The sequence below is a fragment of the Grampus griseus genome, assembly GCF_964374135.1.
Source record: "Grampus griseus genome assembly, chromosome: 11".
NCBI classification, from domain to species: domain Eukaryota; kingdom Metazoa; phylum Chordata; class Mammalia; order Artiodactyla; family Delphinidae; genus Grampus; species Grampus griseus.
In genome coordinates this window covers 16,562,069-16,579,022 of record NC_139005.1, presented here as the reverse complement: position 1 = coordinate 16,579,022, position 16,954 = coordinate 16,562,069, and the positions used below count along the sequence as shown (strand labels likewise).

Here is a 16,954-nt window from a genome sequence, read left to right as displayed (position 1 = left end):
TTACAATATGCTAGGCTGAGTTAAAACAATTTGTCACTGACAGTCAGCAGTCAATAATGTCTAGCTGTGCTACTACAATAATGTTTTCCCATGCTACCACATGGGAGTGAATGATATAGTTTAGAACCTGAGTTAGATCAGCATTTATATGAAATTTTATGTCAATCTGGGTACTCAATAAATAAATAAATAAATTAGGTCCCATCTGCCTTAAAAAATCTATTTTACAGAGAGCATAGGTCTAATTAAAAATGAAACTCAAACCAAGAACAAAAGGAGGAAAAAATATACGCTAATCCAAATAAGTACCATATAGGTCTGAAACCAAAAGTATTAGCTGAGCTGTGAGCTTCTTGGAAGTTAAGGCAGAAAAGAAAAAAGGCACCTCAATTATAGGTCATATAATTATCTATATTTGAGAGTAGAAAGGATAACAATTCTTAAAGAGAAATTGTTGCCCAAATAACAAGTTGTAAAAAAAAGAAAAAATTATATGATGTACAATACAGGTAATATTGAGTCACATAGTTGTTTTCCAGCAAATTCAGGAGCATATTTCATGTAACAGGCTTTTTTTTTTTGGTATAGATCCTCAATAAAAGCTCAAAGCATAATTTACAGAAGGCGTATCTATGGGAAACTAAGTGAGATAATCTATGTATAGTATTCAGGAATACTGGTTCTCAAACTTGGCCACATATTGGAATCACCTAGGGAATTTTTAAAATTACTGATGCATGGAAATTTTGTAGTATTACCCAGAGGTCTGATTTAATTAGTATAAGGTATGGCCTGGGCCTTGGAATTCTTAAAGAGTGTCCATTTGGAAGGTGGTGGGGGGCTTAGTTTCCTTACCTCAGAGATAGGGATAAAATACTATTTATTATTATAAAGTTGTTGGGCGAAGGTAAAAGGAGTTCTGACACATATTACTATTATTACTGCTTACTAGTATTATTATTGTTGATGTTGCCACTTCTACTGTCACCCGTAAATTATAATATCAATTTGCACAGAATTTTTAGCAGTTACAAATTCACTTAAACCACAATTGAACATAATTTAGTACTTCTCATATCATTAGGAGCCAATTCAGAATCTTACAAATTCTCAGAGTCCTTACGATTATATTCACAACACTTGTCAAAGGGCCGGTATGGACTGGTAGGGAATTTTAACACAGAATATCATTTATAGTCTGCAAGATAAACTAGGAAAGGGCTTAACTTAGTATATGACATCTAGAAAAGAAATTGAAACTACTGAGACTCATCTATTAGGACAGTATGTCAACAAACATGTGTGACTTCAAAAGCTCCAAAGAGCTGTGAACACAAGTCACTTCTCTGCCATGTACTTTATTCATAAATATGAATTCTGCAACTAGAATTCATTTCTTTGCATTAAACTATGCTTCCTCCTCTTCCAAGTTGTTTACTGATTGATACTTTGCTAGATTGGATTTTAGGCTGTTTATTAAGCAAACCAGGATAATACACAATAAGTAAGGAAATCAAGGCAGACAACATGAAGATAGGAAAAGTGAAAAGAAACTATAAGTGAGACTTTGACCCAAAATGGAGACAGTGTGACCTAGAACATTTGCTAGAGCTGGCCACAAATTTGGCTCTGAGCTTTGTCTGTCCACACAAACAGGAAAACATTTGGTTAACTCATTCACATGGTCTTTAATATATAGCAAATGAATCAGGATCTCAGGGAGCGAGACCTGGGGGTTGGTATTTTAAAAGACTGTGAACCGTTAGAAGCAAAGAAATGCCTAGTACTTGAGAAAATTTATATGTCATGAATTTCCACATCTAACTACATTTTAAATGTTCAGGAATGATTAATCAATATGTGAGTGTGAACTCCTTTATCAAATTGTTTTCCTTCCTGGCTTTAGAGGACAGAACAGGAGAACAAGCATCTTTCATTCTAGATGATCTCTAGAGAAGAGAGGATATTAGTACAAGTAAAAGAGAAGGATAGGGCTTCCCTGGTGGCGCAGTGGTTGAGAGTCTGCCTGCCAAAGCTGGGGATACGGGTTCGTGCCCCCGGTCCGGGAAGATCCCACGTGCCGCGGAGCGGCTGGGCCCGTGAGCCACGGCCGCTGAGCCTGCGCGTCCGGAGCCTGTGCTCTGCAACGGGAGAAGATGAGAAAGAAATGGTGTGAACTCGGACAATATTTTTGTCATGTAATAGTTATACTTTTTCCTTAAGACATGTTAGTAACTTAGTGAAGGTAAAACGACTGTGTTCTGATCCCTTCCCACTCAGCTGCCTCACTGTCTTGCAGAAGCTACCAAAACAATGATACAATTTTAGCTTTCAAGGGGCAAAAAGAATCAAGAAACACAAGTGCATTATAAAACAGGAAAACATACTTTAGAGGGGAGGTTGATGTTTCAGAAAAAGTCAATCATAAAATGCAAAGCCAAGTTTGTATGACACTGTTGTCATCCTTTCCTTTCAGATTTTTTACCATTCATGAAAAGTCTTTTGTGCAACCCAGTTTACATGCTTTTCATACTAATAAGTGTGCTGCAATTCAACGCATTTGTCAATATGATCTCCTTCATGCCTAAATATCTGGAACAGCACTACGGAAAATCAGCTTCAGATGCAATCTTTCTCATTGGTATGTTTGTTCTTCTCTGCAATTGTAGCCTACCTTTTTTCCCATGAAATGGTGAACAGTGTGATGATGGGTCTAGGAAACTCCTCAATTGAAATCTGTTAGGATATTTTTGCCTCTGGTAATATCCCCCCGTCTGCTCTCCAGGGAAATCAAGAGAGGGTAAGGAAGGGAAGAAGCCAGAAAATCCTGGTTTTCTTCTTTCTTTTGCTCTTTTTGTAGTCAGAGTGCAAATCTGAAATATTTGTGGGAAGTTCAGGGAATGTACAAGTTAGATACAATTTTCAGATTGGTAATTCATTTATGTAAAAAGGCAGACAGAGTTAACGCATCAGGAATTTTGTTTCACATCCAGGTTTTACTTTTTTGGCTCCAATTCATGAATTCCGTGGTTTCTAATTTAGTTCCCGGCTCCCCTGGTGTTTTGAGATGTCTCTGCAGCCCATACATTCTGATTTTCCTGCAACCACACTAACCTCGGTGGTTCTACTCCACCCTGAGTTTCTCCTGGGATCTTTTTTACTGTTTTGAAAAGAGAATTTCCAGATTACATGTACCCACATCACCTAGAGTGTTTGTTAAAAGTTCAGATACCTGGGACCCATCTCAAATATACTAAATTAGACTCTCTGGAATGGGACTTGAGAATGGATATTAAACAAGCTCTCCCAAGAGTGTGACTCAGTGAACAGACCCTGGCACTGTAAGGACGAAACCTAGGGCTGTCTTTTCCCTTTTTTTGGGGGGAGGACTGGGGGAGGGAGAGTGCTAGTCAGTAGCAGCAAGACATGAAATGTAAAGATACTTGACAATCACAGGCTCAGCAAAGTACCTCTAAAATACCTTGAGCTGAGTCAAATTCTTAGCAATCAGAGTGGGAGTAAAAAGCTGCAGAATCATACAAATCATTCTATGTATGATTATATAATACTGTATACGTTATATACAAATCATTATATATATAAAATCCCACCCGAAAGAATGGAAAGCAATAAATGACTGGTCGACTTTGACTTGTCACTTCTACCTAGATCCTAAGAAAAGAGATATAGACCATGATCTCTGCATACAAGAAATTTACAACTTACTGCTATTAATTAAATGAATGACAATGATAACAGTCTTCCAAAATATATTTCAATGTTGTGGGGCATTTAAAAATCTCTCTGTATGTAATACATAACTAAGTGGGGATAAATTTAAATTAGGCTTCTTCACTATGAGTTGGACCTAAATGGTTTTTTATGTGAGACATATTAGATAAATGTGTTATCATATTTTTTCCTTTGCTAAGTCACTTTGTACATAATATTTTACTTGCATTTATAGGTATTTATAACTTACCTCCAATATGCATTGGATATATAGTTGGTGGTTTAATTATGAAGAAGTTCAAGATTACTGTCATACAAGCTGCCCACATAGGATGTTGGTTATCTTTAATTGAGTACCTTCTCTATTTTTTGTGTTTTCTCATGATCTGTGATAATTCTTCAGTTGCTGGCATAACCACCTCTTATGAAGGGTATGTTGTTTTCTAATGAATGTCATACTCTGTCAAAAGTTAATAACATATTTTCTACAGTGATTACTCATGACCAGATTATTTGCTAATTGGAGTTAATGGCAGGAATTTGTGGTCTTTCTCCATCTTATTAAAGAGGTTGGGAATATATCACAGAGTTAGTGAGCTTATGATTGCGTGTGTGTGTGTGTGTGTGTGTGTGTGTGTGTGTGTGTGTTTGTCTTTGTGATATCCTAGTAGATAGTAAAATGAATATCACAGAAACTAGTTATGGTTTTAGGTTGTATTAGGATGTGTTATTCATACATTTTATACAACCATAAATAGGTAAAATTAAGAGTTGACTATACAGTCTCAATCACCTTTATATGGTTCCATGATGGGCTTAAATTTAATGTAACTGAATCCTAATACATGATATATCGATGCTTATATAAATTTATATATTTTATTTGTATAGGTATATCTATATTGTTGAATGGTTTTAGATTTGCATTTTGAGGGTTACCTGGGTTCACAGGAAGGTTTTGCATAGTGATATGAATTTTTAAAAGTAATTTGTAGGACATATCTAGATAATGGAGTGATTAGCTGAAATGAAGAGCATCCTAAAATGATCCCTTTAAAATTACCAAGGACTATACAATTGGAATAATATTAAATATATAATCATCAAAGTAATTTTATATATTATCTTATTTGAGTCTTGCAAATTCCATTTAAGATAGCTGTTGTTATTTCCATTTTACAGATGAAGAATTGAGATTCAGAGAGATTAAATGACAAAGGGGGTCATGGAAAACCTCTTCAACTCCATCAATATATAAAAATAGAATTTAAAATTGGTAAAATCTTAAAGATTATCTCCATCTCCAATTATCCTGATTCCCAGAGCAAATATGTAAAAAGGCATAATCTAGTCATGAGTCAGGACTTTAATTCAGTTTCTAGACTCCCATGCTAGTGTTCTTTTCATCATATTACATTGAACATAAGAAAAGTAATCTTGTTAGACCTTTAGATCTGTTTTTAAATCGAAGTATAGTTGATTTACAATGTGTTAGTTTCAGGTGTACAGCAAAGTGATTCAGTTACACACACATATATAAATATATATATATATATTTCTTTTTCAGATTCTTTTCCATTATAGGTTATTACAAGATATTGAATATAATTCCCTGTGCTATACAGTAGTTCTTGTTTATTTTATATAAACTATTCATTTTTTATACAATTCTATTTATTTTTTTATAGTGTATATCTGTTAATCTCAAACTCCTAATTTATCCCTCCCTTCTTTCCACTTTGGTAACCATAAATTTGTTTTCTTCATCTGTGAGTCTGTTTCTGTTTTGTAAATAAGTTCATTTGTATCATTTTGTTTAGATTCCACCTAAGTGATATCATATGATATTTGCCTTTCTCTGTGTTAGACCCTTTTAAAAAAAACTCTTTTTCCCTGGTTTTATTGAGATATAATCGACAAAAAACATCATGTAGGTTTAAGGTGTATAATCTGATGATTTGATACATTATATATTGCAAAATGATTATCACAATAAGGTTAGTTAACACATCCATCACCTCACATATTTACAGTTTTGTGTGTGTGTATGGTAACTTTTAAGATCTACTCTCTTGGGAACTTTAAAACATACAGTATTGTTAAGCATAGTCACTAGGATGTACATCGTATCCCCAGAACTTATTCACCTCGTCTCTGCAAGCTTGTCCCTTTGACCACCTTTCCCCATTCCTTTTCCTACCTCGCAGCAACCACCAATCTACTGTTTCCATGAGTTCAGTTTTTTTAGACTCCACAAATAAGTGAGATCATATAGCATTTTTCTTTCTCTTTCTGACTTACTTCACTTTGCATAAAGCCCTCAAGCCTCATCCATATTGTTGCAAATGGCAGGATTTCCTTCTTTTTCTACGGTGGGTGATATTCCATTTTGTGTGTGTGTGTGTGTGTGTGTGTGTGTGTGTGTGTGTGTGTATACATATACCACATTTTCTTTATCCATTCATCTTTATCAGCTTGGTGCTTTGCACCAAGGTTATAGGGTATAACCTATACCTATATAGGTATAGGTTGCACACATAGGTTATTTCCATGTCTTGGTTATTATTATGAATAATGCTTCAATGAACACAGGAATAGAGATATCTCTTCAATCGTCTATTTTCATTCCTTTGGATAAATACCCAGAAGTGGAATTGCTGGATCATATGGTAGTTCTGTTTTTAATTTCTTGAGGACACTCCATACTGTTTTCCACAGTGGCTCTATCAATTTACATTCCCACCAAAGGTGCACAAGGTTTCCCTTTTCTCTACATTCTTGCCAGCATTTGTTATCTCTTTCCTTTTGATAACAGACATCCCCTTAAACATCCTAATAGGTGTAAGGTGATATCTCATTGTGGTTTTGATCTGCATTTCCCTGATAATTAGTGATGTTGAGCACCTTTTCATTTACCTGTTTGGCTGTTTGTATGTCTTCTTTGGAAAAAATGTCTATTCAGGTCCTCTGCCTGAATTTCTAAATTAGATCATTTGGTTTTTGTTATTGAGTTTTATAAGTTCTTTATATTTTGGAAATTAACCTCTTATCAGATATATGATTTGCAACTATTTTCTCCCATTTCATAGGTTGCCTTTTCATTTCGTTGATGGTTTCACTTTCTGTGCAGCAGCTTTTTTGTTTGATGTCATCCCACTCATTTATTTTTCCTTTTGTTACTTGTGCTTTTGTTGTCAAATCCAAAAAACTCATTGCCAATACTGGAGTCAAGGAGCTTACCCTTTATGTTTTCTTCTAGGAGTTTCATGGTTTCTGGTCTTAAATTTAAATCTTAATCAATTTGAGTTGATTTTTGTGTATGGTGTAAGATAAGGATCCAGTTTCATTCTTCTGCATGTGGCTGTCTGGTTTTCTCACCACCATTTATGAAGAGACTTTCCCAACCCTATTGTATATATTCCTGGCTCCTTTGTTGTAAATTAATTGACATACATGCATAGGTTTTTTTCTGGGCTTTCTATTCGGTTCCATTGATCTATGTGACTGTTTTTATGCCAATACCATACTCTTTTAATTACAATAGCTTTGTAATATGGTTTGAAATGAGGAAGGGTGATATTTACACCTTTAGTCTTTTTTCTCAAGATTCCTTTGACTATTCAGGGTCTTTGTGGCTGTAGGATGGGCTCTGTGGCTGCCCAGGCTCTCTGGCCAGGCATTCTGGATGGGTAGGACTGGAGGCTATACTTAGCAGTTGGGTGGAGCTCCATGGCCAGGGTGGTGCATTGACTGGGAACCCAAACCAGGCAGAACTGCCAACCGAGCTCTCTGGCCAGATGGGGTCACCACTCAGCTCTGCAGATGGGCAGAGGCACTAGCTGGGATCCCTGCTTGGGCACTGCTGCAAGCAGGAATTCAGTTTACCAAGATCTGACTGCTGGTTGCTGTAAGTCCTTCTCCCCTCTCCTTCTCCAGTGGTCAAACCCCCCAGATTCTCCCAGTGATCCCCTGTGGAAAGATCTGAGTGGGCCTCCTGGAAAGCATTCAACAATCTGGGGGCACTGGGCTTTCTTTTCCCACTGGAGAAACCATAGGCTTAGGGGGACTGTCTTGATGTGGTGTTGTGCTAGCCAGGGGGAGGGGCAATCTGCTCAGAGTGTTATTGCTCCTGTTATCATTCTAAGGTCATCCTTCTCAGTCTCTGTGGCTCAGGAGGTGCTTCAACCTCACAACTGTGTTCTGGGATTTTCACAGTGGTGCCTTGTTTATGGATAGCTGCTAATTGGTCTTCTTGATGATCACCGAACACTTTTTATACTAGAAGAATATATTTGTCTACTCAAGTAGTTGTTTCTGGAGCTAAGTGTATTATATACATTATAAATTGCACTTACAGACTTTGCTCTTACAGATTTTGAGCCCTTGAGATTGTTTTTATAAAATATGATCTCTCTTGTTATTTTCCACCATGTGGACCAACACTGGGATTTGTTCATCTTCATTTTTGAGTTCTAATTAATACCTGGAAAAATACTTCCTGTGTAGTAGGTGTTCAGGTAATGCTTGTTTATTGGCTTTTGTTTACCTGAAAGAAATCATTGAAAAACTGGCTGTGGTCACCAAAGTAAGGTGTATTTTCTTGCAGAGTTATAGTATCCAGGCCATACATTGACAGTGGGAAGATTTATGCTTCTATTTTGGGAAGTAGAAGAAATATAATTGGGAACTGAGCTGAAAAGAAAAAGAAAATGCTCTAATATTCTTTCAATATCCATGGCATTATTTTAAATCATTTCAGAGTGCAACAAGATTTACATGTGGGAAATGGCATCCTTGCTGACTGCAACATGGATTGTAACTGTCCAACTAAAATATGGGACCCTGTTTGTGGAAACGATGGTTTGTCATACATGTCAGCTTGTCTTGCAGGTTGTGAGACATCCTCTGGAACAGGAATAAACATGGTAACACATCTTATTGGCCTTTTATACAGAACTTTTGTCTTATGCACTGCATTGGCACATTCCAACTATGAACTGGGTCCATATTTGACAAAAGTAAAATTAAAGTCTTTCCTCAAAACAAAATTATAATTTTTTTGGTGGAAAAAATAAGTTAATTTCTATGTGCTCACTCAATTTATCTTTTACTTCCTAGATCTTATTTGAATTCTTCTGCATGTCTGAGCTCTGATCTTTAATTCCATAACACATGACATTATTACTTAATGTCATTTAAAAATACTCTAGACTGAAAAAAAAATACTCTAGACTGAGATAAAGTAGGCAGTTTTGCTCTCAATTATCCAGTCAATCTCTTTGTTGGGTTTTTTTTCTTTTTTCCTGTGTATATGTACACATGTACTTTCTGTGTTTTTACATCGTGACAGCTTTTTAAGAAGATAGAATTGGGCATGTTTTCTTGCCTAAAAAATGTCACTTGTAATGTTGGTTGGTGATCAAAATAAAATACAAATTTTGATTTTTTAATTTTATTGCTGGGTCAAAACATATACAAAATTCTAACGTTTATAATTGTTATTTATTCATTTATTTGAAACAGCTTTATTGGAGTATAATTGCTTTACAATGGTGTGTTAGTTTCTGCTTTATAACAAAGTGAATCAGTTATACATATACGTATGTCCCCATATCTCTTCCCTCTTGCGTCTCCCTCCCTCCCACCCTCCCTATCCCACCCCTCTAGGTGGTCACAAAGCACCAAGCTGATCTTCCTGTGCTATGCGGCTGCTTCTCACTAGCTATCTATTTTACATTTGGTAGTCTATGTACGTCCATGCCACTCTCTCACTTTGTCCCAGCTTACCCTTCCCCCTCCCCATATCCTCAAGACCATTCTCTACTAGGTCTGTGTCTTTATTCCCGTCTTGCTCATAGGTTCTTCAGGACCATTTTTTTCTTTATTCCATATATATGTGTTAGCGTACGGTATTTGTTTTTCTCTTTCTGACTTACTTCACTCTGTATGACAGACTCTTAAGTCCATCCACCTCACTACAGATAACTCAATATCGTTTCTTTGTATGGCTGAGTAATATTCCATTGTATATATGTGCCACATCTTCTTTATCCATTCATCTGTTGATGGAAACTTAGGTTGCTTCCATGTCATGGCTATTGTAAATAGAGCTGCAATGAACATTTTGGTACATGACTCTTTTTGAATTATGGTTTTCTCAGGGTATATGCCCAATAGTGGGATTGCTGGGTCGAATGGTAGTTGTATTTTTAGTCTTTTAAGGAACCTCCATACTGTACTCCATAGTGGCTGTATCAATTTACATTCCCACCAACAGTGCAAGAGGGTTCCATTTCCTCCACACCCTCTCCAGCATTTATTGTTCGTAGATTTTTTGATGATGGCCATTCTGACCGGTGTGAGATGATATCTCATTGTAGTTTTGATTTGCATTTCTCTAATGATTAATGATGTTGAGCATTCTTTCATGTCTTTGTGGCAATCTGTATATCTTCTTTGGAGAAATGTCTATTTAGGTCTTCTGCCGATTTCTGATTTGGGTTGTTTGTTTCTTTGATATTGAGCTGCATGAGCTGCTTGTAAATTTTGGAGATTAATCCTTTGTCACTTGCTTCATTTGCAAATATTTTCTCCCATTCTGAGGGTTGTCTTTTCGTCTTGCGTATGGTTTCCTTTGCTGTGCTAAAGCTTTTAAGTTTCATTATGTCCCATTTGTTTATTTTTGTTTTTATTTCCATTTCTCTAGGAGGTGGGTCAAAAAGGATCTTGCTGTGATTTATGTCCTAGAGTGTTCTGCCTATGCTTTCCTCTAAGATTTGATAATGTTTGGCCTTATATTTAGGTCTTTAATCCATTTTGAGTTTATTATTGTGTATGGTGTTAGGGAGTGTTCTAATTTCATTCTTTTACATGTAGCTGTCCAGTTATCCCAGCACCACTTATTGAAGAGGCTGTCTTTTCTCCACTGTATATTCTTGCCTCCTTTATCAAAGATAAGGTGACCATATGTGCGTGGGTTTATCTTTGGGCTTTCTATCCTGTTCCACTGATCTATATTTCTGTTTTTGTGCCACTACAATATTGTCTTGATTACTGTAGCTTTGTAGTATAGTCTGAAGTCAGGGAGCCTGATTCCTCCAGCTCCTTTTTTCTTTCTCAAGATTGCTTTGTTTATTCGGAGATTTTTGTGTTTCCAAACAAATTGTGAAATGTTTTGTTCTGTGAAAAATGCCAGTGGTAGTTTCATAGGGATTGCATTGAATCTGTAGATTGCTTTGGGTAGTATAGTCATTTTCACAATGTTGATTCTTCTAATCCAAGAACATGGTATATCGCTCCATCTATTTGTATCATCTTTAATTTCTTTCATCAGTGTCTTATAATTTTCTGCATACAAGTCTCTTGTCTCCTTAGGTAGGTTTATTCCTAGATATTTTATTCTTTTCATTGCAGTGGTAAATGGGAGTGTTTTCTTAATTTCACTTTCAGATTTTTCATCATTAGTGTATAGGAATGCAAGAGATTTCTGTGCATTAATTTTGTATCCTGCTACTTTACCAAAAATGCTGGTAGGAATCTCTATGTATAGTATCATGTCATCTGCAAACAGTGACAGCTTTACTTCTTCTTTTCTGATTTGGATTCCTTTTATTTCTTTCTCTTCTCTGATTGCTGTGGCTAAAACTTCCAAAACTATGTTGAATAATAGCGGTGAGAGTGGCAACCTTGTCTTGTTCCTGATCTTAGTGGAAATGCTTTCAGTTTTTCACCATTGAGGACGATGTTGGCTGTGTGTTTGTCATATATGGCCTTTATAGTGTTGAGGAAAGTTCCCTCTGTGCCTACTTTCTGGAGGGTTTTTATCATAAATAGGTGTTGACTTTTGTTGAAAGCTTTCTCTGTATCGATTGAGATGATCATATGGTTTTCCTCCTTCAGTTTGTTAATATGGTGTATCACATTGATTGATTTGCATACATTGAAGAATCCTTGCATTCCTGGGATAAACCCCACTTGATCATGGTATGTGATCCTTTTAATGTGCTGCTGGATTCTGTTTGCTAGTATTTTGTTGAGGATTTTTGCATCTATGTTCACCAGTGATATTGGCCTGTAGTTTTCTTTCTTTGGGACATCTTTGTCTGGTTTTGGTATCAGGGTGATGGTGGCCTCGTAGAATGAGTTTGGGAGTGTTCCTCCCTCTGCTATATTTTGGAAGAGTTTGAGAAGGATAGGTGTTAGCTCTTCTGTAAATGTTTGATAGAATTCGCCTGTGAAGCCATCTGGTCCTGGGCTTTTGTTTGTTGGAAGAATTTTAATCACAGTTTCAATTTCAGTGCTTGTGATTGGTCTGTTCATATTTCCAATTCTTCCTGGTTCAGTCTCGGAAGGTTGTGCATTTCTAAGAATTTGTCCATTTCTTCCAGGTTATCCATTTTATTGGCATATAGTTGCTTGTAGTAATCTCTCATGATCCTTTGCATTTCTGCAGTGTCAGTTGTTACTTCTCCTCTTTCATTTATAATTCTATTGAGTCTTCTCCTTTTTTTCCATGATGAGTCTCACTAATGGTTTATCTATTTTGTTTATCTTCTCAAAGAACCAGCTTTTAGTTTTATTGATCTTTGCTATTGTTTCCTTCATTTCTTTTTCATTTATTTCTGATCTGATCTTTATGATTTCTTTCCTTCTGCTAACTTTGGGTATTTTTTGTTCTTCTTTCTCTAATTGCTATAGGTGTAAGGTTAGGTTGTTTATTTGAGATGTTTCTTGTTTCTTAAGGTAGGATTGTATTGCTATAAACTTCCCTCTTAGAACTGCTTTTGCTGCATCCCATAGGTTTTGGGTCATTGTGTTTTCATTATCATTTGTTTCTAGGTATTTTTTGATTTCCTTGTTGATTTCTTCAGTGATCTCTTGGTTATTAAGTAGTGTATTGTTTAGCCTCCATGTGTTTGTATTTTTTACAGATTTTTTCCTGTAATTGATATCTAGTCTCATAGCTTTGTGGTCAGAAAAGATACTTGACACGATTTCAATTGCCTTAAATTTACCAAGGCTTGATTTGTGACCCAAGATATGATCTATCCTGCAGAATGTTCCATGAGCACTTGAGAAGAATGTGTATTTTGTTGTTTTTGGATGGAATGTCCTATAAATATCAATTATCTCCATCTTGTTTAATGTATCATTTAAACCTTGTGTTTCCTTATTCATTTTCATTTTGTATGATCTGTCCATTGGTGCAAGTGGGGTGTTAAAGACCCCTGCTATGATTGTGTTACTGTCAATTTCCCCTTTCATGGCTGTTAGCATTTGCCTTATGTATTGAGGTGCTCCTATTTTGGGTGCATAAATATTTACAATTGTTATATCTTCTTCTTGGATTGATCCCTTGATCATTATGTAGTGTCCTTCTTTGTCTCTTGTAATAGTGTTTATTTTAATGTCTATTTTGTCTGATATGAGAATTGCTACTCCAGCTTTCTTTTGATTTCCATTTGCATGGAATATCTTTTTCCATCCCCTTACTTTCAGTCTGTATGTGTCCCTAGGTCTGAAGTGGGTCTCTTGTAGACAGCATATATACAGGTCTTGTTTTTGTATCCATTCAGCCAGTCTGTGTCTTTTGGTTGGAGCATTTAATCCATTTACATTTAAGTTAATTATCGATATGTATGTTCCTATTCCCATTTTCTTAATTGTTTTGGGTTTGTTATTGTAGGTCTTTTGTGTCTGTCCCCAGCAGCTAAAGTTTGTTCAGTGGGTTGTATAGGGTTCCTGGTGGAGGGGAATAGTGCCTGTGTTCTGGTGGATGAGGCTGGATCTTGTCTTTCTGATGGGCAGGTCCACGTCTGGTGTGTGTTTTGGGGTGTCTGTGGCCTTATTATGATTTTAGGCAGCCTCTCTGCTAATGGATGGGGTTGTGTTCCTGTCCTGCTAGTTGTTTGGCATAGGGTGTACAGCATTGTAGCTTGCTGGTTGTTCAGTGAAGCTGGGTCTTTGCGTTGACATGGAGATCTCCTGGAGATTTTCACCGTTTGATATTTCTTAGAGCTGGGAGGTCTCTTGTGGACCAGTGTCCTGAACTTGGCACTCCTACCTCAGAGGCACAGCCCTGACACCTGGCTGGAGCACCAGGATCCTGTCATCCACACAGCTCAGAATAAATGGGAGAAAAAAATAGAAAGAAAGAAAGTAGAAGATAAAATAAAATAAAGTAACATAAAATAAAATAAAGTTATTTAAATAAAAAATACTTATTAAAAAAAGTTTTTAAGTCATAAAAAGTAAAAAAAAAAAAGAAAGAAAGAAGAGAGCAACCAAACCAAAAACCAAATACACCAATGATAACAAGTGCTAAAAACCATACTTAAAAAAAAAAACAAAAAACGAACAGACAGAACCATAGGACAAATGGTAAAATCAAAGCTATAGAGACAAAATCACACACAGAAGCATACACATACACACTCAACAAAATAGAAAAAGGGTTAAATATATATATATATATATATATATATATATATATATATATATCGTTGCTCCCAAGGTCCACCTCCTCAATTTTGGGATGATTCATTGTCTATTCATGTATTCCACAGAGGCAGGTACATCAAGTTGATTGTGGCGGTTTAATCCGCTGCATCTGAGGCTGCTGGGAGAGATTTCCCTTTCTCTTCTTTGTTCGCACAGCTCAGGGGCTCAGCTTTGGATTTGGTCCCGCCTTTGCGTGTAGGTCGCCTGAGGGCATCTGTTCTTCGCTCAGACAGATGGGGTTAAAGGAGCAGCTGCTTCGGGGGCTCTGGCTCACTCAGGCCGGGGGAGGGAGGGGTACGGAGTGTGGGTTGAGCCTGCAGCGACAGAGGCCAGCATGACGTTGTAGCAGCCTGAGGCGCTCCGTGCATTCTCCCAGGGGAGTTGTCCCTGGATCCCGGGACCCTGGCAGTGGCAGGCTGCATAGGCTTTCGGGAGGGGAGGTGTGGAGAGTGACCTGTGCTTGCACACAGGCTTCTTGCTGGCGGCAGCAGCAGCCTTAGTGTCTCATGCCCGTCTCTGGGGTCCGCGCTTTTAGCTGCGGCTCGCGCCCGTCTCTGGAGCTCCTTTAAGCAGCGCTCTTAATGCCCTCTCCTCGCGCACCAGGAAACAAAGAGGGAAGAAAATGTCTCTTGTCTCTTCCGAAGCTCCAGACTTTTCCCGGACTCCCTCCCTGCTAGCCGTGTTGCACTAACCCCCTTCAGGCTGTGTTCACACGGCCAACCCCAGTCCTCTCCCTGGGATCCGACCTCTGCAGCCCGAGCCTCAGCTCCCAGCCCCGCCCACCCCAGCGGGTGAGCAGACAAGCCTCTCGGGCTGGTGAGTGCTGGTCAGCCCCGATCCTCTATGCCGGAACCTCTCCGCTTTGCCCTCCGCACCCCTGTTGCTGTGCTCTCCTCCGCGGCTCCGAAGCTTTCCCCCTCTGCCACCCGCAGTCTCCGCCCGCGAAGGGGCTTCTAGTGTGTGGAAACCGTTCCTCCTTCACAGCTCTCTCCCACTGGTGCAGGTCCCGTCCCTATTCTTTTGTCTCTGTTTTTTCTTTTGCCCTACCCAGGTACGTGGGGGAGTTACTTGCCTTTTGGGAGGTCTGAGGTCTTATGCCAGCGTTCAGTAGGTGTTCTGTAGGAGCTGTTCCACATGTAGATATATTTCTGATGTATTTATGGGGAGGAAGGTGATCTCCACTTCTTACTCTTCTGCCATCTTGAAGCTCCACCTTCCAAATTTTGATTCTTATTGAAACCTGGGAACATAAGAATTCAAAAAGGGTTGACTTTGTTCTGTTTGTGAAATAAACTATATTTTTTGAAATAAAACTTTGTTTATTGGTAAGTAAACATTTCAACTGAGCATTCTGAAACAAATTTTTTTTGTCATATTTAGCATGTGGCAAAACAGCATGTGTTTCTAAAAAGCATGACTTTTAGGCAACAGAGCTATTGCAAATGTACTCAAATTTAGAAAGAAATACCCTTTTTCGGAAACCACCTTCTATGTTTTGTCTCACGAGATAATCCTGAGACACAATAAAGGATATGAGAACAAAGGGAATAAACTGTCTATCTTGACCTAATTGGGCATGCAGAAAACATTTGAGATTTGTATTCAAAACTTTCCTTCCTTAAATAGGATAATATATTATTTTTGACAGGTGTTCCAAAATTGTAGCTGCATTCAAACACCAGGAAATTCATCTGCAGTTCTTGGGCTATGTGACAAGGGACAGGACTGTTCCATGATGCTCCAGTACTTTTTAATCTTGTCGGTGGTCAGCAGTTTCATCTATTCTTTATCTGCCATCCCTGGATATATGGTTCTCCTGAGGTACAAGAATTATTTTCTTTATTTAGATTTATTTCTGGTTATTTAGTAAGGGAGCTTTTTCTAAGAAAGCCACTTAAGTCCACAGTATCTAAGAACCTGGTGCTCTATATATACCAGTTATTAAGATTTTCCCATTAAGCACTGTTGAATTTTACCAAATTTTAAAGTTAGCAATAAAAATGTTTATCTGTTGGTATTTCCCTCCCTATCTTTCCTACCTTATTTCTTAGGGTTAAATTAGTGAACCTCTCATTGTTTAACACAAGAAGAGACACATTTATATTTTAGGGTAAACCATATGAAATGATCATTTTCCTAGGTACAGAGTGGTTGCCTAGCTGTCATTTCTTATAGTTCAACCTATAGTACAGCAGAGTTTAAAGCTGTCGGAAGTCTCAGTTTCACCAATTACTACCCACAGGGCAAAAGGCAGGTCAATTGATCTTTCTGAGCTCCTTTTATCTTTAATTAAAAAATGGATATATAATGAATGCTCAACTGTCTTATAAGGCTACTGTGAGACACAAACATTGAAGGGCTTACTGAAAATAGGAAATTGCAGAGCTAGGATTCAGACTTAGGTTTATTACATGTATTTTTCCAATTACAGCAGCTTCATGCCTTGTAAACAATTCTAAACATGCCTAGTAAGCAAAGTGCATTGTTTTCTCTTTTCTTCATCTTGAAGCAGAGTTAAGTTGATCATAATTCTCAGTTCATAGTTTATCCTAGGTGAGGTAAGGTTTCCCTCTTGTTTTATTTCACTTTATTTTAATTTTTTTTATTCCATTCCCCACTTCCTATTACCACCAACATCTATATTAATATGATAGACATATGTTCTTAAATACGTATTTTCCTTTGTAAAATACTAAGTTTTTTGTGTATTGTGTTTTATATT

General features: G+C 37.4%; 1 protein-coding gene across 1 annotated transcript in view; it reads left to right on the top strand.

The window, feature by feature from the left end:
- SLCO1A2 (solute carrier organic anion transporter family member 1A2) overlaps positions 1-16,954 on the top strand; it is a 47,855-nt gene that overhangs the window by 18,406 nt on the left and 12,495 nt on the right. Inside the window, exons 8-11 of the mRNA XM_082666526.1 lie at positions 2,477-2,641; positions 3,968-4,163; positions 8,492-8,657; positions 15,881-16,053. Of these exons, the coding sequence (XP_082522652.1) occupies positions 2,477-2,641; positions 3,968-4,163; positions 8,492-8,657; positions 15,881-16,053 (700 nt within the window). The remainder of the gene's footprint in view (positions 1-2,476; positions 2,642-3,967; positions 4,164-8,491; positions 8,658-15,880; positions 16,054-16,954) is intronic.